Source organism: Aplidium turbinatum, chromosome 11 (assembly GCF_918807975.1).
Source record: "Aplidium turbinatum chromosome 11, kaAplTurb1.1, whole genome shotgun sequence".
In the NCBI taxonomy this organism is placed as follows: Eukaryota; Metazoa; Chordata; class Ascidiacea; order Aplousobranchia; family Polyclinidae; genus Aplidium; species Aplidium turbinatum.
In genome coordinates this window covers 344,816-372,031 of record NC_137482.1, presented here as the reverse complement: position 1 = coordinate 372,031, position 27,216 = coordinate 344,816, and the positions used below count along the sequence as shown (strand labels likewise).

General features: G+C 40.6%; 3 protein-coding genes across 5 annotated transcripts; 1 reads left to right on the top strand and 2 right to left on the bottom strand.

The window, feature by feature from the left end:
* The first annotated feature begins 3,139 nt into the window (after nucleotides 1-3,139).
* On the top strand, nucleotides 3,140-10,075 carry LOC145779944 (uncharacterized). 3 transcript variants are annotated; one of them, XM_082591634.1, is made up of 7 exons: nucleotides 3,140-3,398; nucleotides 3,877-3,981; nucleotides 5,177-5,233; nucleotides 5,861-5,965; nucleotides 7,608-7,733; nucleotides 9,052-9,125; nucleotides 9,480-10,075. In XM_082591634.1, exons 1-7 carry the CDS (start codon nucleotides 3,195-3,197, stop codon nucleotides 9,487-9,489), a joined length of 681 nt encoding a protein of 226 aa, XP_082447760.1. In that variant the 5' UTR covers nucleotides 3,140-3,194; the 3' UTR covers nucleotides 9,490-10,075. The 3 variants fall into 3 exon arrangements, with proteins under 3 accessions (XP_082447760.1, XP_082447761.1, XP_082447762.1); XM_082591635.1 differs by lacking the exon at nucleotides 5,177-5,233; XM_082591636.1 differs by lacking the exon at nucleotides 7,608-7,733.
* Nucleotides 10,076-11,003: 928 nt separating this feature from the next.
* LOC145779618 (SCO-spondin-like) lies at nucleotides 11,004-19,218 on the bottom strand. Its single transcript, XM_082591256.1, has one exon. The coding sequence runs from the start codon at nucleotides 19,216-19,218 to the stop codon at nucleotides 12,400-12,402; it is 6,819 nt and encodes a 2,272-aa protein (XP_082447382.1). The 3' UTR covers nucleotides 11,004-12,399.
* Nucleotides 19,219-23,029: 3,811 nt separating this feature from the next.
* Nucleotides 23,030-25,786, bottom strand: LOC145779274 (coadhesin-like). The gene is made up of 4 exons (XM_082590816.1): nucleotides 25,653-25,786; nucleotides 25,298-25,428; nucleotides 24,418-24,750; nucleotides 23,030-24,288 (listed from the first exon to the last, which is right to left on the bottom strand). The coding sequence occupies exons 1-4, from the start codon at nucleotides 25,784-25,786 to the stop codon at nucleotides 23,030-23,032; spliced, it is 1,857 nt and encodes a 618-aa protein (XP_082446942.1).
* Nucleotides 25,787-27,216: the final 1,430 nt, after the last annotated feature.

Here is a 27,216-nt window from a genome sequence, read left to right as displayed (position 1 = left end):
CAATTCAGATCATTGGAAAGTTCTGTTTCTATCGATTGTTTGTGGGAAGAAACACGACAAGGTTGGAGAACAAGAATCGAACTGATAACATTTGAACTTCATGTTAATTTGGTCGACCTAAGACATCATCACACGAGGTTTCCCCAAACGAACTTCAGTTGGACAGAGTAATACGAGTTCGATTCCAGCCCAGGGAGGTTACTTTGCTTTCATGCGAAGCCAACGTGGCGATTATGCAGTAACTGGGATTAAAAAACCTTCCATCGCGCGTTGCAGCTTTTGATGACGTTGTATACAACCGGAGGCGTTATCGCGGCCGCTTATCAAGCCATTGTATGCAGCGCTGATTGCTTCTATCAGTTCAACGCAATAATGACGTCGCGTTGCACATGTCTCCGTCAGGCAACACATTGTCGCCTCACACATAGGCGTAGCCAGGGGGGGCGAAAGGGGCCATGGCCCCCCCCAAATTTTCCAAGTTTGGATTCCGAAGTTGAGCTCTTTGTTGAAAATGTAATAAAATTTGTAGAAATTTATAACGTTTTCCTAGACATCTGGCTATTAACACCCCCAGGACTTGTTTTAGACACACAGAAAGACACCAATAAATTTGCAAATCGTAAATCGTGCAAAGTTTACGCGATTTACGTTTCTTTTAGGGATATTGGACTTAGTGTCTAGGTATCCCTGGTTTCTTTGAACTAATTTGTGGAAGCAATTTCAGAATGGCTTACTCTGTTGGGTTTTTGTGTAGGCTAGTTATTGAGTTTTTGTGTAGCTGAGTTTTTGGTGTTCTCTAATTTTAGCCGCAGTTTTTGCCCGTTCGTGTGTAAGAGCTACCTTTAATAAGTTAATAGCTGTTTATCTGCTAATAAACTTCATACAAGTATTACCCTAAAAGTGTTTCCAGAAAGCGCTATAATCCATTATTTGAGTGTAATTTTGCAAAAATTTTCCGGGGGAGCATGCCCCCGGACCCCCCTAAAATACGCGTGCCTTCGGCACGCTCTAACCCCCCACCACTTTCATTGCTTCCTTTGCTCAACTCATCAGGATACGCCCCTGCACATCAAGTGGCGATGGCTTAAATCAAACACTTTGTTGTTCTCTCCAATTCATCAAATATTTGGCCCCCCCCAAAAAAATTTTCTGGCTACGCCACTGGCCTCACAATGTGTTTTCTAATTTCTACTAATCAGTGAATAGTTGTTATCAGCTTTTTGTCATGTTGCAGCTTTTGTTGAAAAGATTTGAACCTGCCAGGAGTAGCCAACTGAAGTTGAAGTTTGCGCAACGAGTTGATGGAAGGTTCAGTAATTCCGCTCAGGAAGGTCGAGCAAGGTTCCAGAACAACCTACACTTGTGTCTGTAGTTTATACGAGAAGTGATTAAAGTATTTAGTAGAAAGTCATTTTTTTTTCCACTGGGGACAGTGACATGTATATTGTGGGGATAGTGACAGGTAGTTCCAGTATGGTAATTGTCTGGTGTGTCCGAGGCGATTGCCCCTCTGGTATGTCCAAGGCTATTGTTGCTCTGGTGCGTCCAAGGCGATTGTCGATCTGGTGCGTCCAAGGCGATTGTCGCACTGGTGCTTCCAAGGCGATTGTCGCTCTGGTGCGTCCAAGGCGATTGTCGCTCTGGTGCGTCCAAGGCGTTTGTCGCTCTGGTGCGTCCAAGGCTATTGTCGCTCTGGTGCGTCCAAGGCTATTGTCGCTCTGGTGCGTCCAAGGTGATTGTCGCTCTGGTGCGTCCAAGGCGTTTGTCGCTCTGATGCGTCCAAAGCTATTGTCGCTCTGGTGCGTCCAAGGCTATTGTCGCTCTGGTGCGTCCAAGGCGTTTGTCGCTCTGGTGCGTCCAAGGCTACTGTCGCTCTGGTGCCTCTAAGGCTATTGTCGCTCTGGTGCGTCCAAGGCGTTTGTCGCTCTGGTGCGTCCAAGGCTATTGTCGCTCTAACTTTCTGCGTCAAATCATTATTTCAAGTTGTTATCATCAGAATGTTAGGGATGACAAAACCAACAGTCAGAGAAATTTGACAAACCAGACTGTGATAAATTCTATATCAGTCTAATGTAAGTGTACAAGTTACGAGAAAATGACTTGAAGTTGGGGACAAACTAGTTGACACAATCGGGCATTGTGACGCAGATGGCGTTCCAGCTGACTTGCTCTCATCTTCAATCTTTCCGGTAGGCACTTTAACATTACCCACTGGTCGAAGAGGTACGCAATCATGCGTGACATGTTCAATCAATATTTGTGTTTTAGTCACAATTTCGACTTGTTAAAGTGGCTACCATTAAGATCCTTCTTGCACTCAGTTCAGTTGCAGAAGAAAAAATAGTATTAGCAGAAGGTGGGAATCGAACCCACGAAATCGAAATTACTATACTCCTCTGCCCTAACCATTAGGCAACGGTGGTTGTGGTGAAGCATTCAGTTAAATTTCTTTGTATCAAAAATTTTCGATCAGAATATCACGTCACGAGTCACATGACTGAAATCAGCTGAATTGCGAATGAACATGTCACGCATGATTGCGTACCTCTTCGACCAGTGGGTAATGTTAAAGTGCCTACCAATCTTTCCACAACATTTCTGCTTCGGTGATTTTGCACTCAGGGGGTTTCCCAAAGGTTCGAAATTTGTAGGCAACCTCAACCAGAAATCTGGTTCTTCAAGGACACGTGTCACTGTTTGCGTAAAGTTATTCCACTCAGCAAATTAAACTGCAGACGTGTTCGATTTAATTTGTTTTGTCGACGAAAAAACAAAATTATGCAAAGCACAATAATTCGCACAAGAAGGATGGCAGTGAAAGACCGGAAGGTCACCAAGTGAGCTTCCACCAAGTTTGGTTGGTTGAATCGATGTGAAAATGATTAATTTGCTGTCTGGGGTATATGTTGGGTAGGGGCGGACCAAGAAAGCAGTTTTAGGCGGGAGGCGATTTCAACTAAACATAATGACGTGTCGGTTTACATTAATCCAACTTTGCAACAACACAATGAATACAGTTGATTTTTGTGTTTTATGGAGAGCGATCGCTCCCTCTCCCCGAGTCCGTCACCGGTGTTTGGAATACTGTTTGTGACAGTGATCGCCTGACAGTCTTTAAAAATTGCACTTTGCTATCAGATGGTTAGTCTCTTCATGTTAAGTTGGTCTATGTTTGTTTATTGAAAGGATTAATTATGACGCGAGAAAGCCTCACTCAAGATTTAGACAAGCCTTTTGAACAGAAACGCGAAGAAGTCTCATGCCTTGAAGACAAATCGCCGCTCGCTCTTCGGAACAACCTTCCTAATAAAGATGTCATTTGCGATGAAGACGACACCAGAAAACCATCCTCATCAAAGGCGGAAGACAATCTTCGGTCCCGATTAAGAACAATCGGGGTAAGAATGTTCCATTGTGACTGAACAATAGCTAGCAAGCTACTCCTTCAAACTACGTCGAAGCAACGTTGTTTATCATTTAATTTGTTGCAAATTGCTTTTCTAAATAATGTTGTTCAATTCCATAGCTTTGTTGGTAATTAGAGACTGAAACGTCGGAAATACAAAAGCTAGTTATCATCTTTAACATCAGGAGGTAACCTAGTAAATAGTCACCAGAAGAACGCAAATTACTTTTATTATAAAATGCCTGGTGAACAGTCTCTCTCTGTTTTTAGAGACTGAAAGTTAATTTTTATTAGAAAGCACGATATACTTCCATCAATCTCTAAATTGTATAGTGGCAACACGTTTCTTTTGACGTCATTGTAAATAGTTTGTTTTTAATTTTCTTTGATGGTTTTTTTATTCAATTGTTACCACACAGTTGATAGTATCTTTGTTGTATGTAGACGAGTAATAACCACATTGTGTTCAGCTCTCACAGGTCACACTTGCTCTTATCTGCATCACAATCTCCATTGTTCTGTGCGAGAACGTCCAGCGTTCCTACTCGGGAAGTGGAATCTGGTGTTCCTTGTTTGTGAGTTCTTTCACCAACTTTTATAAAAGTCGTCTTTATTTCGTCACAAAGCATTTGAGTAGGAACATATGCACTGGATGCGCCAAGGAGGCAAATATCGTTCATGCAGTGCATGCTTTCCTTTTTCTGGACGGCAACTCTGTTTCACGAAACGTGTGTTTTTCATGACAAGCTTTTGGTTTTTATTTTGTCGTCACCTCGGTTTTGGGAATTTTGCTTCATAATTTTCTCATGCGGAATGATCAATGGTGTCATAGAAGTTTAGAATAATTTTATGGATTGTGTTGTCGGTTGCGAACCCGGACCCTACTGAATGAACCATCCGTGGATTGCAACAAACTTCGCGATTTGCAGCTTTGTACGGAATCTTGTTCTTTAACGATTGTTTGTGTCTCACTTTGATTCAACACAATATTGATTGTGAACGAACAATGAAACGTGCAAAACTTCAAGTCGACTTTTAATGATGAGTCTGAAAACGTTTAAGATGACACCAACGCCTCAATATTCCACCCCGAGATGTATCGTCACTCGCAAACCGGTTTGCCTGCGAAGCCACTGACGCAACAAGATTCTGACGTTGACAAACGTGGATTGTTTCGTTAACTAATAATTGAAGATACACTGATTAATTTATCACATTTTTTCATTCATGAAATTTATTGGTAAAGTTGAATAGTTTATTTCGTTGGCGTCTCTAGTTTGCTTCGAGAAGTTAATTTATTCCAATTGTGAAGCTCTTTGCTTTGAAGCTCAACTCCAGTGGCTAAGCTTCTCAAACATTTTGTTACAACTAAAAGTTTTGCTTGCAAGGGACTGCAGTTTCACTTCACATGCAAGTTGAGAAACACAAGAAGCCCTGAACATGGCTCATGGAGAGCTGAGTTCGAATCCCGACCAATTCATTACTAAGTGGAAATTAGGTCCCTTATTGTCATTTCGCCCTCTACAAAATCGAAAATAATTATCTAGGCAAAATGTAGGTTTGATGTGTCCGAGCCCAGCAAACCAAAGAATAACAAATTCCTTTGGTGCCTGAAAATACTAACCTAGTTGACATCATCATTGCGTGTTTGAATAAATCTCAGTGGAATTGTCGAATGTTTAGTTGCAGAACTACGCACACAATGCGGTATTGTCTTGCGCACAATGATGGTTACTTACTGTAGATTTATTTCATTGGTTTGTTGTGCAGTTCGTATTGGTTGGTCTGATCAACTACACGAGCGTCAACGCAGGAAAGAGACTGAGGGTGAGCTGCCGAAACAATTAATTTTCAACTTTTGAAAGTTTTCGATCAAATTAATTATTAGCATCAATTTTGGTGGAGAGGTGATTTTTTTAACGATAGACAAATAAAACCTAACAATCAGACGGCATTTAACATAACAATAAACTACGAGTATGGCTGAAAACATTCGTAATTTTTAGTTTGTTTTCATGTTATTATGTTAAATGCCACCTGGTTGTTAGGTTTTGTTTGTCTATGGTTATTAGCATCAAGTTTACAAACCGTCTTCAATCCGACAAGGAAGAAATAACTTCTTGTTGTGTTCATGCATGTAACTGGTAGTTGTAGGCTAATAGCCAAAGATTTGAATGGAAGAGAAGCCAAGAGTGCAACCATTATGATAAGTTTCAACCGTTGTCTTGTCAAAACAACAGTATCTTCTCGGTATTGCGAAGGAGCGATCTTGTTGGTTCAACACATTCTCTCGGCAATTCAACGTGGGTTCGATACTTCCACCAATCGGTTGCGTGGCAATGTTCCGCTTGCCATAGAAAGACATCCAAGTAATCGTTTGGGAAAGAGGGAATGAAATTGAGGGAAGCTTATCAGGGGCAGGTCATTACATGAACCGATGTGATTATTACGCAGGAACTCGTCACATTCTCTGTGATTGGCTGCCACTTCGGGGCGCTCATGATTATCGTGGAGGGAGTCGAGTTGTGGATTCTTCTTCGCGAAGATGAACTTAGCGTGGTGAGTTCGTGAATCATCATTATTATTTTGTTGCGTCATCGTCGCGTGGCGCGTGCGACGTTTGTTAAATTTCAGCAGCAAAACTTGTGAAACATTCGCAAATAATCGATTGCAAGTTACGGCTTTGATTGTGTTGATCCCACGCCCCTTTATACGGTCCACACCCCTCATGTGGTTCGTCTCTTACGGTAGATGCCGCTGGAAGGATATTCATGACTCCAAATTTCGGGTGTTATGTTGTCATGTTGTATGTTTTCCATAAACGATTTGGTGTCGCGAGTTTAATGGAAGTACTGTACATCAGTTTTACAGCATTTTATAAAAAGTACCCAAACCATTCATTGAGTTTGTTTATGCCATGGCTTCCTTTGTATCGGAGATGTCGTTATAATTTGTAGGAAATTAGTTTGGGAGGAGATTGAGAGAAAAGCTCTTGATAAGAGGCTGAGGAATTCCGCTGAACCCGACGCTTTAATCTTTTTCGCAGAAGCAGAAACATTCCGCGGTTTTGTTTGTGCTTATTTGACCCGACACGCGCGATCACGTCCACACAAGTTCTAGCTACAAGTCGTTTGAAGCAGGAATTACTTGAGCATCTCATCAAGATTGTGGAAGCCATAGAACGACGTCATCGTATTTGCTTCAAAGTGTTGCAGTCCTGTCAAGTTTTCATGATGAATTTCGAGGATGGTAAAGTCTTTATTCTGCATTCATCTCAAGGGATGGATTTTAGAACACAATTATTAATGCCACGCTCTTTAGTCTTTATGCAATTTCTTGTTTCAAAACATTCTTCATTCGTTTCTGTGGACCATGATACAAACCTTCTATCGTCCACATGTAGAGAAACTGTGACTTAGACCGATGGAAACCAAATCGCGCCTTCCGCGATAAGTTCACTGCCAACTTTAAAATTAGTCGATGATAAAATCTCGACCCCACAACCAACAAATTTCGTTGACGCAAACCATGCGCCATGTTGCTGTTGGTTGGACCGCGGTCTCTTGTTTGGTCATAATGGAGTGCCAGAATAACTTATTCTCACACGTATTGGCTTGATGTAGAGGAATCCGCTGGGGCGCTGTATTGGTGACGTCAGATAGCTATGACGATGCAGACGGAATGAAAGGATCGATCTTAGTGAGAGACGCGTTGCCATGGTGAAACAATTATGCATCGACATTGATTGCGATTCATGTCGTCATCACAGCAACCTTGCAGTGAGAAAATTGTTTGTTTATTTTCTAAACGAAAACAAAAGAGATCAATGAAAAACATGATTTAGTTTCCTGCTCGGGTGCTCTCAGACTGAACGGAAATTATTTGAAGACTATTTCTTGGAAGATGAGATCCAAGGGAGGAGCTTCTATTCTTCATGACCTGCATTGCCAAGCAGGAGGAGCAAGCCACATCTATGTCTGGAACGGAAGAGCCATCAGCCATTAAACTTAGGTGGTGTTCATCTGTTGGAAACTTTACTCTTGAAACGACAGATGCCCCACCCAGCAGAAGATGCTGTTTCATGTCAACTTACGACGTTAAAATGATGTAAAAACGTAATTTTTGCTGGTGAGGCAGCTGTTAACAAATAGTCCATCTATTACACAACAAAGCTATCGTGCTGGATGACTTTATCTTCCAGGCACCGATTGTTCTAAACGCGTCGCTCGCCCTGCTTGCCGTCATAGAGATAGCGCTAACCGTGATCGCGGTTATCTTCCGGTTCGTCCACAGGAGAAAGATGCGCATATCGAAACATGGGAAACAGGTTAGTTCAGCGCGTGCTCGACTTTGTTGATAAACAATACAAAACTTATTACGTCATCGGCTTCGTGAGGGTTTGACCGTTCCAGAGGAAGTCAAGCATGTCGAGGTGGAGAAGTTGAAAAGATGTTGGAAGCTCATTACGAATGTTTGCTTGTCCAGCGATGTACATCTAATGGAAGAATTTGATGACATCAACTTTTCATCTTCCTCTTCCATAATGTGGCTCGTGGTTTCGTTGATTTGCCGCTAAATTATCTCAGATATTATCTTTCGAAACATGGCGATGTTTACACATAGGCCATGACTACGTGCAGCTTCAAATTTGACTGAAGGCCGATCTGTTATCAGCCAAAATCGCTTGTAGATAGTTTAAGTAGTAGTTAATAAATATTTGTCTTTGTGTAAATTTTGTGTTCCTGAGTTACTTTTGTAGGCTTACTATTGTTACCATACAAATAATAAACTAAATTTTGACACTTGTGCTGGGTATCCAAAAATCATCTGGCAACACTAGGAATTGTAAAAGCTTTGTCATTTTTTAGCGTAAAATTAAGAATTTGAAGTTCTTCTTCATCGTGTGTCACACGGCCGTAGCCCTGAACATCACACCAGCTCTTCCTCTATCGTGATTTGAGATTCAGTGATCACAGTTTGGCAATTTAAATTTTTAAAACGATCATTTCAAAGGAATATAAAGCCAATTTAGCTTCGAGTTCAAAACCAAAATTACAGCGGCCTCTAGTTCCCAAGTTGTCAAAGCCTGTGCAATGTGCATGTAGAACAGTGGTCGGGAGCCTTTTTAGGTAAGTGAGCCATTAATGCTATATTTTTGAAAATACATTTCCATGAGAGCCATAGGGTACAATGCTTTAACACTTAATACAACTAACACGTGGTGGCACTGGTGAGTTGTGGAAGTGGAAACGTGTCTTAGCAAAACGAGAAAACAGCAAGGGTTTGGGGGTTCCCCCACAAAAAAAATGAAAAATGACACTTAATTTGGTGCATTCTGAGCGCATTTTCAGCTCTAAATTGTAATGTAAAGTTAAGATAAAACATTTGCGGTTTGCACATTAGAAGATTGGACTTTTTGCGAGCCAGATGCCGTCTTCAAAAGAGCCATATATTGCTCGCGAGCCATAGGTTCCCGACCCCTGATGTAGAACATTGTAAATCGTTATGGTTCGGAAGGTAGATGGTTGCCAGCAAAATCATGGAAAGCTTCTCCCGTTGAGCTTTATATGAACAAAAGCTTGTATTTGGTGAAAAACGTTATTGATTCATTTCATAACAATGCTGATGACGTCATGCATTTCCAGGTTAGATTTGAGGAAGATGATGGGGAATCCCCGATGAACATAGTTCCAGTTCTGAAGGATGCTGGACCCTCATGGTAGGAGCAAATCACTAGAGGTCGCCATGTTTCAAATGCGTGAATTAATTTACGTTTGAGTGATTCACAACTTTTCGTTCAGACCTCTTTTGTTGCTGCCAAAGTACTTTGCCGACATTTCTATGCTTTTTATAAATTTTAGCAGTTTGCGTCCAATTTTGAAGAAGTCTGCACATCTCTGCTCGTAATTAGCTGATGTTCTCAATGTAGTTTGTGACAACACAATAGTTAATCTTGAGCTGATGCATGTATCAATCAGCGTAGGCAACTTTATTAAGTTGAGAAAAGTTCACTTTGAATTACGTTGGAAGTTTGTTCGGTTCCAACCATCATCGGGTGACGTTTATTTTGCAGCGACGTCTGACTTTGAGGAGGAAAGTGCTCGATGTCGTCATCAATAACGCGCAAAGCAATTTCCTTCGTCATCGATCCATTGTCGTTCTTTGTTTTGCTTTTGTTTCTTCGCGTTGTTGCGACGATGCTTCTGTCTGGCCCTTGTGCCGCTCAATGTAAGCCATCAGGGGTGTTCAACTGATGCCGCCACCTTCTGTAAATCACCCAGCAGGCAGCAATTGTAAAATCCATCCAAACACTTATAGACAATGGAGAAGCCTTGTCCGGATCAAGCGTTGTTGGTTTAACTCGTGGTGGGTGCGCTTGAACAACTTATTCAAGGACGGCTCTTCATCGGCACCTAGTGAATGGAATAGCTCACAGACAACAATCGGAAACTTCACTTTGTCAATCTGAGTGACCCATCAGTGGTTCAAAGCCTCTCTACTGCCAGGTCCGAAGATATACAGATGACTTCTGCACGACCACCAGTTGTTGATTGCTACTTTGAGCTTGCAATGCAGTATTTTCGTTTCTAGTTTGTTTTTATCTTGCGCCACTTCTCAACCTTACTTCTTATATCGCGGAAGGATTGCATACGTCACAATAAAATAACCATGGTGCTGTAACAGCTTGAGGTTGTTGAAAGCTTGAGGCGAAATTGGGGCAACACTCCGCTACGCCCTCGACAATAGAATCTCTTTGATTTGCCAACAAGCGATCACATTGTATCGGCTGACCAAAGTCATTTCCAGATAAACTTTGGTATATTCCTTAAAAGGTTGTTTGCAGAGACAAGATTGTGGTTGCCAGGGCCCAATAAACCACGAGGCACAGGCCTCATGCCCTCTGGTTTTGGGGCCCCCAATTTTTTTACATTAGCATCTTAGGCGTAGGTAGTGAAAGTTGTTGTGCCAGTGTGTGCACAGTTGTTATTTTTGAGTAACGATTGGTAAATAGAATAACGATCCCAAATCGTCACGCTTCGGCGAATTTCGCTTGAACGCGTTCGTTTCGCTTGAAATCTTGAACGCGATCAAGTGAAGGATTGTGGTATCAAACAACAAGACAGACAACATTATATTATTATTATGCTTGCATGGTCTTGGGCACATTTGTTACTAGGAAAGTTACTTGCTATGCCAGGCTTCAGTAGAGTACTGCTGCTCTGCGTCGAAAGCGATTGCCAATAGGGGCCCTAAACATAGCTGTGCCTCGGACCCCCGTGAGCCTTAATCAGGCCCTGGTGGTTGCGATGAAGTGTCGATAGTGACAGCTTTGTACGGCAGCTCCATAGCTCGTGATGTATACTCTAGTTGAAAATATTTCCGACCTGATGCACTAAGTTGTAACCGTCGTCCACGATCGATGTTTCGCTTCTGACTCTTTCATTGTCATCTGCATAAGCTCATAGTCGCCGATGCCATAATTACAAAGACACAGCTTTTAAGGTAACCACATCATAAATACATTTGTATTAAATAAACGGTTGAGAATTGAACTTGGAACCATCGGACTGGCGTGATAGGAAAGCGAAGTGGATCTTGAACTTAAACGTTGCTACTGAAAATGACCCGACGTCATAGACAATAAGTGCGAACGTTCAGTAAAAGTTTCGTCATCATTGCATCGCATTTCATTGAAAAACATTCACCTGGATCTTTTTATTAAAGACGAACAAGAAGTAAAAAACAAAATTGTTGACGCAAAACTAAACAATGGCAGACTTCAAAGCAAGCGCGCTCTGTGGGAGGATCAGTTTGAGGAGGACAACATGTCGTTGTGATGAAGATTTTACATTGTTTATATCAATCATTACTCGTTCGCAAGTAGCAATACGTAATGAACGAAAGTTATTGGCCTACCGACAAATTGTGTGCAGGGTTTGCGCATATCATCAACATGTTCAGATAGTTTAGTCGACACCTGTTTGTGTCTAATTAGCTTTCAGAAGAATATTTTCAACTACAGTAGAACTCGCCTATAGTGACACCTGAAGGGACCGCGGAAAAAGTGTCACTATAAGCGAAGTGTCACTATAGACGAATGATGACGTCGTTGATAACGTCACTTGTGCAGTATCTGCGCATGCGCATCCCATGTTGGTTTAATTCAAACCCAGTCAGCAAATCAATCCTTTATGGTTCAACCTTTGCATACGTTAAATCAATGTAAAAAGATGGATTTGCTGGCTGGAAACTGGCGAATGCTGATAAGGACAAAATATGATTCCAACTTAAACTGGAAATACACCATCAAGTGTCCTTATACGGAAATTTTTGAGCCCAAGGGACAGAAATGTGGTGTCACTGTAAGTAAAGTGCTCTTATAAACGAAGTCACTATAGGCGAAGCCATTTCTATGCAAAACATATGGTTTGCAAACGGGACTTTGCAACAGGTATCACTATAGGCGAAGTGTCACAATAGACAAAGTCACTATAGGCGAATTCTACTGTACTTAAAAAACAAAACTCATCATTGTGATGTCATAAACTTGAAATGATGACCGCTCAAGAACTGATAAAGTTTAAATCAACTTTCACGACCAGGGCAACCAAAAATCCTAAGTTTTCTGTTTTGAGCTCATAAAACTTTAATACAATAGAAAATTTACTTTAAACATTATTTTCAGTGTGATTGAGAAGTTTTCTTATACTAAAGGTCGGAAACCTAAGCTAATACATTTTGTACATTTCGCATCTGAGTTACAAACTCAGGAATTAAGTCAAAACTTGGCAGCCCTGTTCATAAGGGTTGTTAGGTTTAATACCGCGATACAGATAACAATATCAACTGACTCGGCTGTCACTGAAGACGTGACACATTTAAAGACACTTTTCGTAACGCGCGGTTCTGGAGTGCAACTTCATCATCTCTTGATACTGACAACAGAAGTGATTATTTTGAAATAATTGCATAGAAAACAGCTTCAGAGGCCGCTATTGACACGGACCTTCGTTGCATCTCTGACTTTCTCGATAACACCTTCCGCTTAAAGTGGGTGAAGAGAAATCCCCAGTGACTTCACATTCTCGCCTTCTTCTTAATGTTCCTCTTCCCCCACAGGTTTTAGAGCACGCTCCACTTGTCCACAAGGACCACTCGAGGCAGTTGGTCGGATTGCATGGTCTCGTCCTAGTGTATGGCCCTAAAGATAAACAATCTTGGACACGAGCAATTCCACTGCCCCTGGCAAAGCAGCGTCGTCTCTGGCGTTGAGTTCCTGAGCCGCATCTATTAGAGCAGGATGTCCAACTGGTCCAGGGAAAGTAGGAAACGGAGCAAGGAATGTTTCCGCACTCATCTATGCGGAATCGGCAGCTTGTGTCGCGGAAGGAAGCGCTTACAGGGGCAGTCAAACCCTGACCTAGGCATCGTCTTCTTCTCTGCTTTTTTCCTCTACCTCCACATTGTACCGTACATTTGGTTTCCTCCCATTGGCTCCAGGAGTCACAGACGAGCGTGTTGCAAGGTCGGATGAGGATGTATTCGTCCTCTGTGGCTTCAGGTAATTCACTGCATTCGTCAGGTGATGACTCGACTCCTTCTTTTCTGCATCTTCTTGTTCGGGTACTCAATCCGGGTCCACAGTCCTCAGAGCAGGAACCCCATTGCGACCACGGTGTCCAGAACGTGTTGCAAGGGCCGAAACACGGAACTATTTCGTTGCTGCATCGTCTAACTGCAGGCGATGTGACTTGATTTCGCACGAGTGTAAATCGACAAGTTCTTCTTCGTCTGATTACTCCAGGCTCGTCGCATTTCGCGTCGCAGATACTTTCGGTCCAAGTTGACCAGGTGAGACAAGTGTTGCTGTTACACGGGATGGTGTTTGTGCTGCCATCATTGCTCAATTCACCCGTAATCTCCCCATCATCAGATCGGAAGTGAGAAGAGCACACGGATGGATCAGTAATGGAGTTGTTAAAGGTGCACAATCGCTCTCGAGTTTGAATGCCTGGCTCACAAAGCTCGGAACATTCCGAAAATTCCGACCACGGCAACCACTCCGGAACGCATGTTGCTATGCAATCCATTACTACTGAATAACAGCTTTCGGGGGTTCCACGAAAAGTTGTTCCAATGTCATTTTCAACAACAGACTCGCCATTAAAGATGCAAGCTCTTTGCCTCACATACTGTCCATTGACTCCACATATTCCCAAGCAGTCCGTAGTTGTCCATTCATCCCAAGTGGGACAAAAGAAGTCATTGCAAGTTTGCTCATCCCGGTTAGTTCCTTCTAAGCAACGAGCATTTTCAACCATCTCACCTTTGATGAAGCATAATCGTGATCGCGTCATAGTTGATGGGCTACATTCATCTTTACAACCGGACCACTCGCCCCATGGCCCCCACTGACCAGGACAGAGAGCACCTACACACTCAACCTCCATATTAGTACACTCAACAGGAAACTCGAATTCGTTTCGAGTGCAAGTTCTAGAATATGTTTCAAATCCTTGTTTTTCACAAGATGCATTACAAAACCCAGAAGGTTCAAACTCTCCCCAATTGTTGCATAAATCTTCATTGCAACTTCCAGTTTCTGATGAAGATCCTTCACATTCAACATCATCAACCAATGTTCCATTCTCATTCCTGCAAACTCTCGTTCGAGATCTCAGTCCAGGAGAACAAGTGTCAGAACAATCTGACCATTCCATCCACTCATCCCACGATGGAGGACAAATGGATGGACCATCGCATGGTATCTTTGTGATGTAACAAGACTCATTCAGAGCCCCATTCAACTCATCTTCTGCAATATTTAATAGAAATTGTTGTCTTAGTTTGTACGTTTCGTCGACACAACTTCTTGTTCTTGTGTTAAAACCGCTTCCTCTACACGGAGCGTCACAATTGTCGTCAGTAACCCATTCACCCCATGCTGAGCAAAACTGACGATTACAAACTTCACTTTCAGTTTCTGTCATTTCATCAGCTTCCTGGCATAAGAACAGATCGGATGTTACGTCACCTTCAAACGAACAATTTCGAGATCGATTGCGCGATGAAGGTCCACACTCTTCATCACAATCAGTCCATTCACCCCAAACAGCCCACACCCCGCGACATATATCTCCTTGACATTCAGTTTCTCTCACAAAACAAAAGCTTGATATTGCATCAGTTTCATTTGGATCTAAACATCTTCTTGAAGATTGTTCATATCCTGTATCTTCACATGATGCATTACAATCAGTAGTTGTTTCAAATTCTCCCCAATTGTTGCATAAATCTTCATTGCAACTTCCAGTTTCTGATGAAGATCCTTCACATTCAACATCATCAACCAATGTTCCATTCTCATTCGTGCAAACTCTCGTTCGAGATCTCAGTCCAGGAGAACAAGTGTCAGAACAATCCGACCATTCCATCCACTGATCCCACGATGGAGGACAAATGGATGGACCATTGCATGCTACCTTTGTCATGTAACAAGACTCATTGTGATCTTCCAATATGACTGAGCTATTAAAACATGATCTTGAATTAGTTTGCATTCCATTGTTTCTGCATAATGCATCACAATCATCTTCGAGACTCCATTCTTCCCAACTGGAGCAAAGATGTTCATTACAAGATGAAACCTCCACATCACTTTCATCATTCTCTTGACAACGGAAAATTTCTTCTGTGATTTCTTCCTTTACAAAACAGTTCCTCATTCTTTGTCTGGTGGATGGTCCGCAATCGTCTCCACAATCACTCCAATTGCCCCAATCACCCCATTGTCCACGACACAATGCCCCAACACAATCTATTATTCGGCTGTTGCAATCGTTTAGCTCCGTTTGAGAATCTGTTTCGTTTGTTCTTGAATCAAGACAATGCCGCATTGTTTGTTGTAATCCTTGTTCTTCACATGATGCATCACAATCGTTTGTTGTTTCAAATTCTCCCCAATTGTTACATAAATCTTCATTGCAACTTCCAGTTTCTGATGAGGATCCTTCACATTCAACATCATCAACCAATGTTCCATTCTCATTCGTGCAAACTCTCGTTCGAGATCTCAGTCCAGGAGAACAAGTGTCAGAACAATCCGACCATTCCATCCACTCATCCCACGATGGAAGACAAATGGATGGACCATCGCATGACACCTTTGTCATGTAACAAGACTCATTGTCATCTTCCAATATGACTGAAGTATTAAAACATGATCTTGAATTAGTCTGCATTCCATTGTTTCTGCATAATGCATCACAATCATCTTTGAGATTCCATTCTTCCCAACTGGAGCAAAGATGTTCATTACAAGATGAAACCTCCACATCACTTTCATCATTCTCTTGACAACGGAATATTTCTTGTGTGATTTCCTCCTTTACAAAACAGTTCCTCATTCTTTGTCTGGTGGATGGTCCGCAATTATCACCACAATCAGTCCAATTGCCCCAATCACCCCATTGTCCACGACACAATGCCCCAACACAATCGACCAATTGACTGTTACACCCATTCAATTCAAATTGTGGATTAGTTTCATTGATTGTGAAATCAAGACAATGCCGCATTGTTTGTTGTGATCCTTCTTCTTCACATGATGCATCACAATCGTTTATTGTTTCAAATTCTCCCCAATTGTTACATAAATCTTCATTGCAACTTCCAGTTTCTGATGAGGATCCTTCACATTCAACATCATCAACCAATGTTCCATTCTCATTCGTGCAAACTCTCGTTCGAGATCTCAGTCCAGGAGAACAAGTATCAGAACAATCTGACCATTCCATCCACTCATCCCACGATGGAGGACAAATGGATGGACCATTGCATGCTACCTTTGTGATGTAACAGATGGAATTGTGATCTTCCAATATGACTGAACTATCAGAACATGATCTTGAATTAGTCTGCATTCCATTGTTTCTGCATAATGCATCACAATCATCTTCGAGACTCCATTCTTCCCAACTGGAGCAAAGATGTTCATTACAAGATGAAACCTCCACATCACTTTCATCATTCTCTTGGCAACGAAATATTGCTTCTGTGATTTCTTCCTTTACAAAACAGTTCCTCATTCTTTGTCTGGTGGATGGTCCACAATCGTCTCCACAATCACTCCAATTGCCCCAATCACCCCATTGTCCACGACACAATGCCCCAACACAATCTATTATTCGGCTGTTGCAATCGTTTAGCTCCGTTTGAGAATCTGTTTCGTTTGTTCTTGAATCAAGACAATGCCGCATTGTTTGTTGTAATCCTTGTTCTTCACATGATGCATCACAATCGTTTGTTGTTTCAAATTCTCCCCAATTCTTACATAAATCTTCATTGCAACTTCCAGTTTCTGATGAGGATCCTTCACATTCAACATCATCAACCAATGTTCCATTCTCATTCGTGCAAACTCTCGTTCGAGATCTCAGTCCAGGAGAACAAGTGTCAGAACAATCCGACCATTCCATCCACTCATCCCACGATGGAAGACAAATGGATGGACCATCGCATGACACCTTTGTCATGTAACAAGACTCATTGTGATCTTCCAATATGACTGAAGTATTAAAACATGATCTTGAATTAGTCTGCATTCCATTGTTTCTGCATAATGCATCACAATCATCTTTGAGATTCCATTCTTCCCAACTGGAGCAAAGATGTTCATTACAAGATGAAACCTCCACATCACTTTCATCATTCTCTTGACAACGGAATATTTCTTGTGTGATTTCCTCCTTTACAAAACAGTTCCTCATTCTTTGTCTGGTGGATGGTCCGCAATTATCACCACAATCAGTCCAATTGCCCCAATCACCCCATTGTCCACGATACAATGCCCCAACACAATCGACCAATTGACTGTTACACCCATTCAATTCAAATTGTGGATTAGTTTCATTGATTGTGAAATCAAGACAATGCCGCATTGTTTGTTGTGATCCATCTTCTTCACATGATGCATCACAATCGTTTATTGTTTCAAATTCTCCCCAATTGTTACATAAATCTTCATTGCAACTTCCAGTTTCTGATGAGGATCCTTCACATTCAACATCATCAACCAATGTTCCATTCTCATTCGTGCAAACTCTCGTTCGAGATCTCAGTCCAGGAGAACAAGTATCAGAACAATCTGACCATTCCATCCACTCATCCCACGATGGAGGACAAATGGATGGACCATTGCATGCTACCTTTGTGATGTAACAGATGGAATTGTGATCTTCCAATATGACTGAACTATCAGAACATGATCTTGAATTAGTCTGCATTCCATTGTTTCTGCATAATGCATCACAATCATCTTCGAGACTCCATTCTTCCCAACTGGAGCAAAGATGTTCATTACAAGATGAAACCTCCACATCACTTTCATCATTCTCTTGGCAACGAAATATTGCTTCTGTGATTTCTTCCTTTACAAAACAGTTCCTCATTCTTTGTCTGGTAGATGGTCCACAATCGTCTCCACAATCACTCCAATTGCCCCAATCACCCCATTGTCCACGACACAATGCCCCAACACAATCTATTATTCGGCTGTTGCAATCGTTTAGCTCCGTTTGAGAATCTGTTTCGTTTGTTCTTGAATCAAGACAATGCCGCATTGTTTGTTGTAATCCTTGTTCTTCACATGATGCATTACAATCAGTAGTTGTTTCAAATTCTCCCCAATTGTTGCATAAATCTTCATTGCAACTTCCAGTTTCTGATGAGGATCCTTCACATTCAACATCATCAACCAATGTTCCATTCTCATTCGTGCAAACTCTCGTTCGAGATCTCAGTCCAGGAGAACAAGTGTCAGAACAATCCGACCATTTCATCCACTCATCCCACGATGGAGGACAAATGGATGAACCATCGCATGGTGCCTTTGTGATGTAACAACTTGAGTTGTGATCTTCCAATATGACTGAACTATTAGAACATGATCTTAAACTAGTTTGCATTCCATTGTTTCTGCATAATGCATCACAATCATCTTCGAGACTCCATTCTTCCCAACTCGAACAAAGATGTTCGTTACAAGATGAAACCTCCACATCACTTTCATCATTCTCTTGACAACGGAATATTTCTTCTGTGATTTCTTCCTTTACAAAACAGTTCCTCATTCTTTGTCTGGTGGATGGTCCGCAATTATCTCCACAATCAGTCCAATTTCCCCAATCACCCCATTGTCCACGACACAATGCCCCAACACAATCTATTATTCGGCTGTTGCAATCGTTTAGCTCCGTTTGAGAATCTGTTTCGTTTGTTCTTGAATCAAGACAATGCCGCATTGTTTGTTGTAATCCTTGTTCTTCACATGATGCACCACAATCGTTTATTGTTTCAAATTCTCCCCAACTGTTGCATAAATCTTCATTGCAACTTCCAGTTTCTGATGAGGATCCTTCACATTCAACATCATCAACTAATGTTCCATTCTCATTCGTGCAAACTCTTGTTCGAGATCTCAGTCCAGGAGAACAAGTGTCAGAACAATCCGACCATTCCATCCACTCATCCCACGATGGAGGACAAATGGATGGACCATCGCATGACACCTTTGTCATGTAACAAGACTCATTGTGATCTTCCAATATGGCTGAAGTATTAAAACATGATCTTGAATTAGTCTGCATTCCATTGTTTCTGCATAATGCATCACAATCATCTTTGAGACTCCATTCTTCCCAACTGGAGCAAAGATGTTCATTACAAGATGAAACCTCCACATCACTTTCATCATTCTCTTGACAACGGAATACTTCTTCTGTGATTTCCTCCTTTACAAAGCAGTTCCTCATTCTTTGTCTGGTGGATGGTCCGCAATTATCACCACAATCAGTCCAATTGCCCCAATCGCCCCATTGTCCACGACACAATGCCCCAACACAATCGACCAATTGACTGTTACACTAGGGCGTGTCAATTTACTCAAAAATTTTTAATTCAAAATGACGGGTGTTAAAAACTTGTAGTTGGACTAGAAACTTCGCTAAATATAATTTTTTTCAAAAATAAATGACGTCTTGCTTGGTAAATCGTTCCCTAAAAATTCAAATATTTGACAATTTTTCAAAATTTACCGACCTCCAGAAATTTTCATTTACAACTTGTAGGTTCTGTGACGCCATAGTTTGCTACCTTTTGAAGCTTGCTAAGGAGGTGTGAAGTACTATGACATCATAAAGTGCAGAAATGCTAGCAAAAAAACTCTCATTAACCAGCAACTTTTGCCTGCGATGACTGCAATTAAAGTAGGTTAATTCGATTTAATTCAATTACTGTAAGTAAACTAAACTTAGAATCAATTAAACTTAGTACCGGTAGTTGTTGATCAACTAACTTTTGTAACAGTAAATACTATTGCTGTATGACAATTTTTATTTCAACGCATGCCAAACTATCAGTTAACAGTAGATGTTAATCAGAAAATATATTTCGCACTTGCTAGTGCATCTTCAGATCAGAACTGAAGATGCACTAGCAAGTGCGAAATACATTTTCTGATTAACATCTACTGTTAACTGATCCCTGGTGCCTTAGCAATTGAAGTTTTAGCTTTGAGATATGGACCAGGGATCGTTGCAGAACAAGACTAGTTTAGAAAGTGAGGCAGACTCCGACTCAGCTCAGCAGCAGCCTAGAGCAGTTAACTACATGCCAAACTATATTTTATCATGTTACAGATTAACAATATTATAGAGCTAATTATGATATCAAAATCTTTTGTGTGATTTGATTTACTGTAATTTCAAACGGTGATTGATATGGATTTAAAGCGAAAAACCAGGAGTAGTACATTTACACATATGAACAATCTGATTGGAACTGGAAGAGAGCTGCTGCCATCTGAATTGCCTACTCTACGTGATGTGTTGAGATGTGGCATTCTGCTGAGAAAAGAGTGCAGTGAAGATGTTAGAAACTATCCATCAACAAGCCTTACTAAAGATATCTACCCAAAAGTGATTGACAAATGGAAGCTTGCTAACTGTTGTTTCATACCCCCAGTAGTAAACTCTAGGGTAAACATTACACGGAAGATTCAAGAAAATTGGGAGCAAGCCAAAAAATATCTTTAGGGAGAGGAAAACTACATCAGAAAGAAGCATTCATTAACAAATTGGACAAGCTGTTTGACATTCTTACTTGCAAATGTCGAATTGTGTTATGCTCTGATTATGGGTGCACTGTCAATGGTATTTGCAAAAAAAAAATTCACATACACTGCAAGTGTAACAAAGATGTGAAAATCCCTGTCAAAGAACTTGCATTTATCAAATTTCAAAGAGAAAAAAATGGATCTTTGGGACTATATCAAATTGGCTTACCAGATTATCCGGAGCATAGCAGACTAATGAAAAAACTAAAACGACAAGAAGAGGATAAAAATAATCTATTTAAGTTTAGCGAACAGCAAGAAATGAAGATTGAAACCACAATCTCCAGTGATGAAAGTAGCACAGAAGACTTTCAAAGTGATGCATGCGTTGAAAACGATCCAAGCTACGATATTGAAATGCAGGCACCAAGAATGTCTTCATCTGCTGCTCAACAACCACAACGATTACAGTAAAATCGACTAGAAATTCCTCACGTTGCTATGCAAAGTATTCGGTACGGAGTTGGCTTGCGCGCAACAGCTGCTATTACGACAGCAGCATATATTGATGCTGGTTTAGTTACCGGGAATGATCACACTTTTGTTGTGGATCATAATAAAGTCAAAAGGGCTCAAGAAAGAGTATCCGATTTCATGAGCCGGACACCTCATGACGCATCGGCAGTTCGCTCAATTGAATGCATTTTTTATGATGGTAGACAAGATATAACAAAGATTATGTTGCATGCCGACAACTCGAAACAACAATTTCCCAGTATGATCAAAGAAGAGCATTACACGGTGTGCAATGAGCCTGGTGGAAACTATGTCTGCCATTTTACCCCAGTAAAAAGTTCTACGAAAAAACATGCCGAAGTTATTGCTGATCATCTGGTTAATTTTTTAAAGGAGACTGGAAGTGACAAAACCCTGCAAGCAGTTGGTGGTGACTCTACAAATGTCAATACTGGTTGGGAGGGGGGTTCAATGCACTGGGTTGAAGTTAAGCTTGGTCGAAAACTAAACTGGTTAGTTTGTGCACTTCACACAGACAAATTGCCACTCCGGCATTTAATAACCTGCTTGGATGGAAAAAACTTTATCTAACAACAAATGGGCTGGAAACCTTGGGAAAATGCTGGAGAACGCAACTGACTTGGAAATACATCAATCCTTTTTCAAGATATCTATTGGAGAAGCACTTATTCAACTTGAAGATAGTGTTGTAGATAATCTTTCGACTGACCAAGCATATGGTTACAGGATGACACAGGCAATCAAAACTGGAAATCTTCCCTCGGATTTAGCTCTCTTACACATTGGCCCTGTCAATCATGCTAGATGGTTGACCACAGCAAACAGATTTTGTCGAATATGGGTTTCGAAGCACAATCTAAAAGAAAAAAATCTCAAAAATTTGAAATTGATTGTTGAATATATTGTTGGTGTCTATTACCCTTGTTGTTTTCAAATTAAAGTCAAGCACAATTGGATTGAAGGACCACGGCATATTTTGTTTCAGCTTCGTCTACTTCAACAACAAAACAAATCTGTCATACAAGCAGTTTTGCCGACAATCAAACGATCAGCGTGGTATGCATTTAGCGAGATGATAATTCAAACTATGTTGTGCTCAGAAGATATGGAAGAGAGGAAAAAAGGTCTGGAAAAATAACAGCAATAAGAGGCGGTGACAGAGTATGCAGTTTAGGTGATGACTCTGTTCGTCCTAGAAAGACTCCCACAGTCCCACAATTAACATTAATGCAACTTCTTTGATTGAATTGATCGATTGGTCAACAGAAGTCTATGAGCCTCCTTTAACTGTTATGCTACCATTGGAAGAAATCAAAAAGTTTGTTGATACGCCAATGAAAGTCCCTGAATGGCCCTGCCACGGCCAAGCTGTAGAAAGATGTGTAAAGATGGTGACAGAAGCTGCAAGCCGAGTTTACACCCACGAAAAGAGAGATAGCTTTGTTAGAGTTCAACAAGCGAGTCGACAAATTATGAGTAAAAATGAATCGAGACAGGATTTAGCTCAAATGACAATGCCTGCAACTTTTTAAAACTATTTTTGTATTTGTGAACAGCATTTCAGACAATTTTGCAAAGTGTAAATTGTTTCCTCTTATGTGCAAAGTTTGAAAAATATACACAATTTTTGGCAAAATAGGTGGTTTAGGCATTTTTTCACTAAATTTTCAAGATTTCTTCTAAACAAACTTGTTTTTCTTACTTGAAAGAACATAAATTGAACAAATAATTGTTGCTTATGTCAAAAAATATAATACAGAATAAAGTGACAAAGAATATTTTAAACTGGGAAAGAATCAACTTAAAATAAATTGAAAAAAAAATGTTTTTTTGAGAATATTTTAATTTTTTGTCAATTTACCAAGCTAAACAACTAAAATTTATTGAAAAAATTGCATATTCTACCTTACTACAAGCATACACAAGTTTTCAGACCCCAGCATCTAAAAAAAAATACAATAAAAAATTTATTGCTATAATTGACACGCCCTACTGTTACACCCATTCAATTCAAATTGTGGATTAGTTTTATTGATTGTGAAATCAAGACAACGCCGCATTGTTTGTTGTAATCCTTGTTCTTCACATGATGCACCACAATCGTTTATTGTTTCAAATTCTCCCCAACTGTTGCATAAATCTTCATTGCAACTTCCAGTTTCTGATGAGGATCCTTCACATTCAACATCATCAACCAATGTTCCATTCTCATTCGTGCAAACTCTCGTTCGAGATCTCAGTCCAGGAGAACAAGTGTCAGAACAATCCGACCATTCCATCCACTCATCCCACGATGGAGGACAAATGGATGGACCATCGCATGACACCTTTGTCATGTAACAAGACTCATTGTGATCTTCCAATATGACTGAACTATCAGAACATGATCTTGAATTAGTCTGCATTCCATTGTTTCTGCATAATGCATCACAATCATCTTTGAGATTCCATTCTTCCCAACTGGAGCAAAGATGTTCATTACAAGATGAAACCTCCACATCACTTTCATCATTCTCTTGACAACGGAATATTTTTTCTGTGATTTCTTCCTTTACAAAACAGTTCCTCATTCTTTGTCTGGTGGATGGTCCGCAATTATCACCACAATCAGTCCAATTGCCCCAATCACCCCATTGTCCACGACACAATGCCCCAACACAATCGACAAATTGACTGTTACACCCATTCAATTCAAATTGTGGATTAGTTTCATTGATTGTGAAATCAAGACAATGCCGCATTGTTTGTTGTAATCCTTGTTCTTCACATGATGCATCACAATCGTTTATTGTTTCAAATTCTCCCCAATTGTTGCATAAATCTTCATTGCAACTTCCAGTTTCTGATGAAGATCCTTCACATTCAACATCATCAACCAATGTTCCATTCTCATTCCTGCAAACTCTCGTTCGAGATCTAAGTCCAGGAGAACAAGTATCAGAACAATCCGACCATTCCATCCACTCATCCCACGATGGAGGACAAATGGATGGACCATCACACGGATCTGTCTGGAGATAACAATCCAGTTTATGAGATGACAAGTCCATTCCGTTGTCGCACTTCCGTGTTCTTCTTTTGACGCCAACAGACCGGCATATTGCGTCACAATTACTCTCCGGTGACCAAGTTGTCCACGCATCGCAAAGATCGATGTTGCATGGGTTAGTTTCAATATCGTCTTTCAGGAAGGCAAACGCCGCTGCAACATTTTCGCACAATGGGTTGAAGTCTGAAACAGAAGACAGTACGACGTTAACGTTTGTTTGTCATTATTGGAATGCTCACGTCAATGAGTCTTTGAATTCTATAGGAATTGTAAGTCAATCATATTTGATCATACCTCGCCATTTGTACTTACATAACGAGTTGTGGTCTTCGCATTTTCTTTGTCTCTCGCGAATTCCAGGACTGCAAGTGGACGTACAGTTTGACCAGCCACTCCATTCCGACCACCTGGTGACGCATTGCGTGGGCTCAGAGCATTCCTCGTATTCCATAGTTGGACCAGCACAACCGATGTCTGCATGCGCTCTATTCCTTCGGCGGCCTCTTCTGGTGACAATTGACGCGCTGCACTGTCGTCGTCTTGACCTGATAGCCTCGTTGCTGCAAGGCTTTGTGACGTAACAGGCATACCACTTTTCCCAAGCGCTCCATGCGCTGGAAGGTGGTTCAGGAATTGATGACGTATCTAGAAATGTAAAAACGTAGGAATTGTTTAACGCGCGGCAGAAAACTCGGTTAGTGTTTTGTTACTTTGCTTATAATAGCCCTACTACTGAAGAAGTAGTTTATTTCAAATATACATTTTAAATGATCTTTAATAAATCGAACAAACAACACCGCAGCGTTTCGTAGTTAAACCGTTTTTGTTTTTTTTAGTCTAGCTCTAAACTCTATTTGAACAGTCAAATATTAAAACTTACATGCACACAAGCACGATCAAGCGAGGATGTTTCAGCTATTGCTATGTTGGGCATATACTGTTTTTCGTCGTGATGATCAGAAATAAAAACAAACTAAAAGTGAGTTGAACTATTAACGTGCTCAGTTAAATAACCCAATCAAGAAAAGTCTTTATCAATCCATTAAATCATCAGTCAATAAAAATGATCCTTCAGAAGTAATAGATAGAATCTTATCGTGTTCGTTTTAATTGTACCGATTACAAATGTCTGTGATTAGTGTCATTCCATTAGAGTGTTGGTGCCCACCACCACTTTGTTCGATGTATTTACCGTCAGAAAGCTCTCTGGATGCGTCAGTGATCTCGGAGCTGTAGAAGGAAGGTAAAGAGCATATGACGTCATTCCTCCCCATCAGCGCATAGCCAGGAAACCAACAGCATCCCAAATCCACGCATTCCTTTCTAAAGCATCAGTTGGAAATCAAGTTCAACAACAATGGTAAGTAGGAAAACTTTTATGTTAACTCAAGTGGAATGTGTTGGAGTTCATACTTTCCATTCATCATTTTTACTTTGTTGCATTCCAAACAGATGCGACAAAACTGGGTTTATAGCAAACAAGTTGTTTGAATGTATTCCTAAACTATTTTTCCATAGAAATGTGAAAAAAATGTAACAAAACTCGCCTTGTTACTCTCTCGGATCCACACTGGAGAGCTGCTTCCTCATTAGAGCAAACCAGCTGGAAATCTTCCTGTTCTTCAGATTGTCCCTCCAGTGACAAATCAGATGAAAGCCAGAATCCAGGATCGGATGCCATCATGGGAAGATCGCTTCCTGGAATGTGACAAAGTTGGTTGGAACTGACAGAAATTTTTCCTTGTAATTTAAACCAATTAATTTTCTTGCAATTTATGACGTCACAAAAAGCACAAGTGGGTATATTATAATCAACGTCGATTTAACGTGATTATCTGACAGTGATGTACGCGCATACAAAAAATATTGACACCGTCAACGCAAACGTTCGAAAAACTATACGCCGCATGCGTCAACGCAACTTGTAAAAAAAGTTGGCGGCGTCAGCGCATACACTAGCGCAAACTCATTTTGTTTGCTAGGTGCCAAACATTCACACGGTATAAACCACTCGAAACAACACACTTTTCAAGCCACTTCGCGATTTCTCGTCACAAGAAATTATCTTTTTGGCCGGAAGGCACATCTGGCAGTGAAAATATAAGTTTTTGCCTTTCGAAGAAGAGAGCTTAAAATACTTTTCCATGTAGGGCCCATGGATTTGTATTATCATGCTCCATTTCACTTGGAGATTAGTATTACCGTAATTTATTCCCTGAATACAATAGTGTAGTGTAAGAAACTGTACCATATGCCTATCAAGAAAATTCTAGTATTATACTAACTGTCGCTCCTAGTAATATACTAACTGTCGCTCCCTAAAAATCCATTATAAAAAACACTATTTTTGAAATGATTCCGTTTGAATAAGACTAATGTTGCTTTTAATGCCATGATTCTCTCAGTAAGCTCCATGCTTTTTTCTGATAAGATTTTTAAAAAGTGGGTTAATGGAAGACAAAACTGCCAGACACAAGCAAGTTTAGATTTTGAACTGCACAACTCTTTGTTATTAGCATTCAGGGATAGTTAGCATTACTAGTGTTATTTGCAGTAGGCTACTCAAAAGCCTCTCACAATTGGCCCCTGGATGCATGTTTTGTTAAACTGCTCATCAAGTTACAAAACATATATAATTACATACTTACGCAACAAAATGTATAAATTGTCAAGTAAAAATTACCTTAGCTTGATACAGTGGCGTAGCCAGAAAAAAAAAATTGGGGGGAGGGGCAAATATTTGATGAATTAAAATGAACAACAAAGTGTTTGATTTAAGCCATCGCCACTTTGATGTGCAGTGGCATATCCTGGTGGGTTGAGCAAGGGAAGCAATGAAAGTGGTGGTGGGGGGATAGAGCGTGCCGAAGGCACGCGTATTCTAGGGGGGTCCGGAGGCATGCTCCCACGAAAATTTTTTGAAAAATTACACTCAAATAATAGATTATAGCGCTTTCTGGAAACAATTTTAGGGTAATATTTGTATGAAGTTTATTAGCAGGTAAACAGCTATTAACTTATTAAAAGTAGCTCTTACACACGAACGGGCAAAAACTGCGGCTAAAATTAGAGAACACCAAAAACTCAGCTACACAAAAACTCATCAATAAC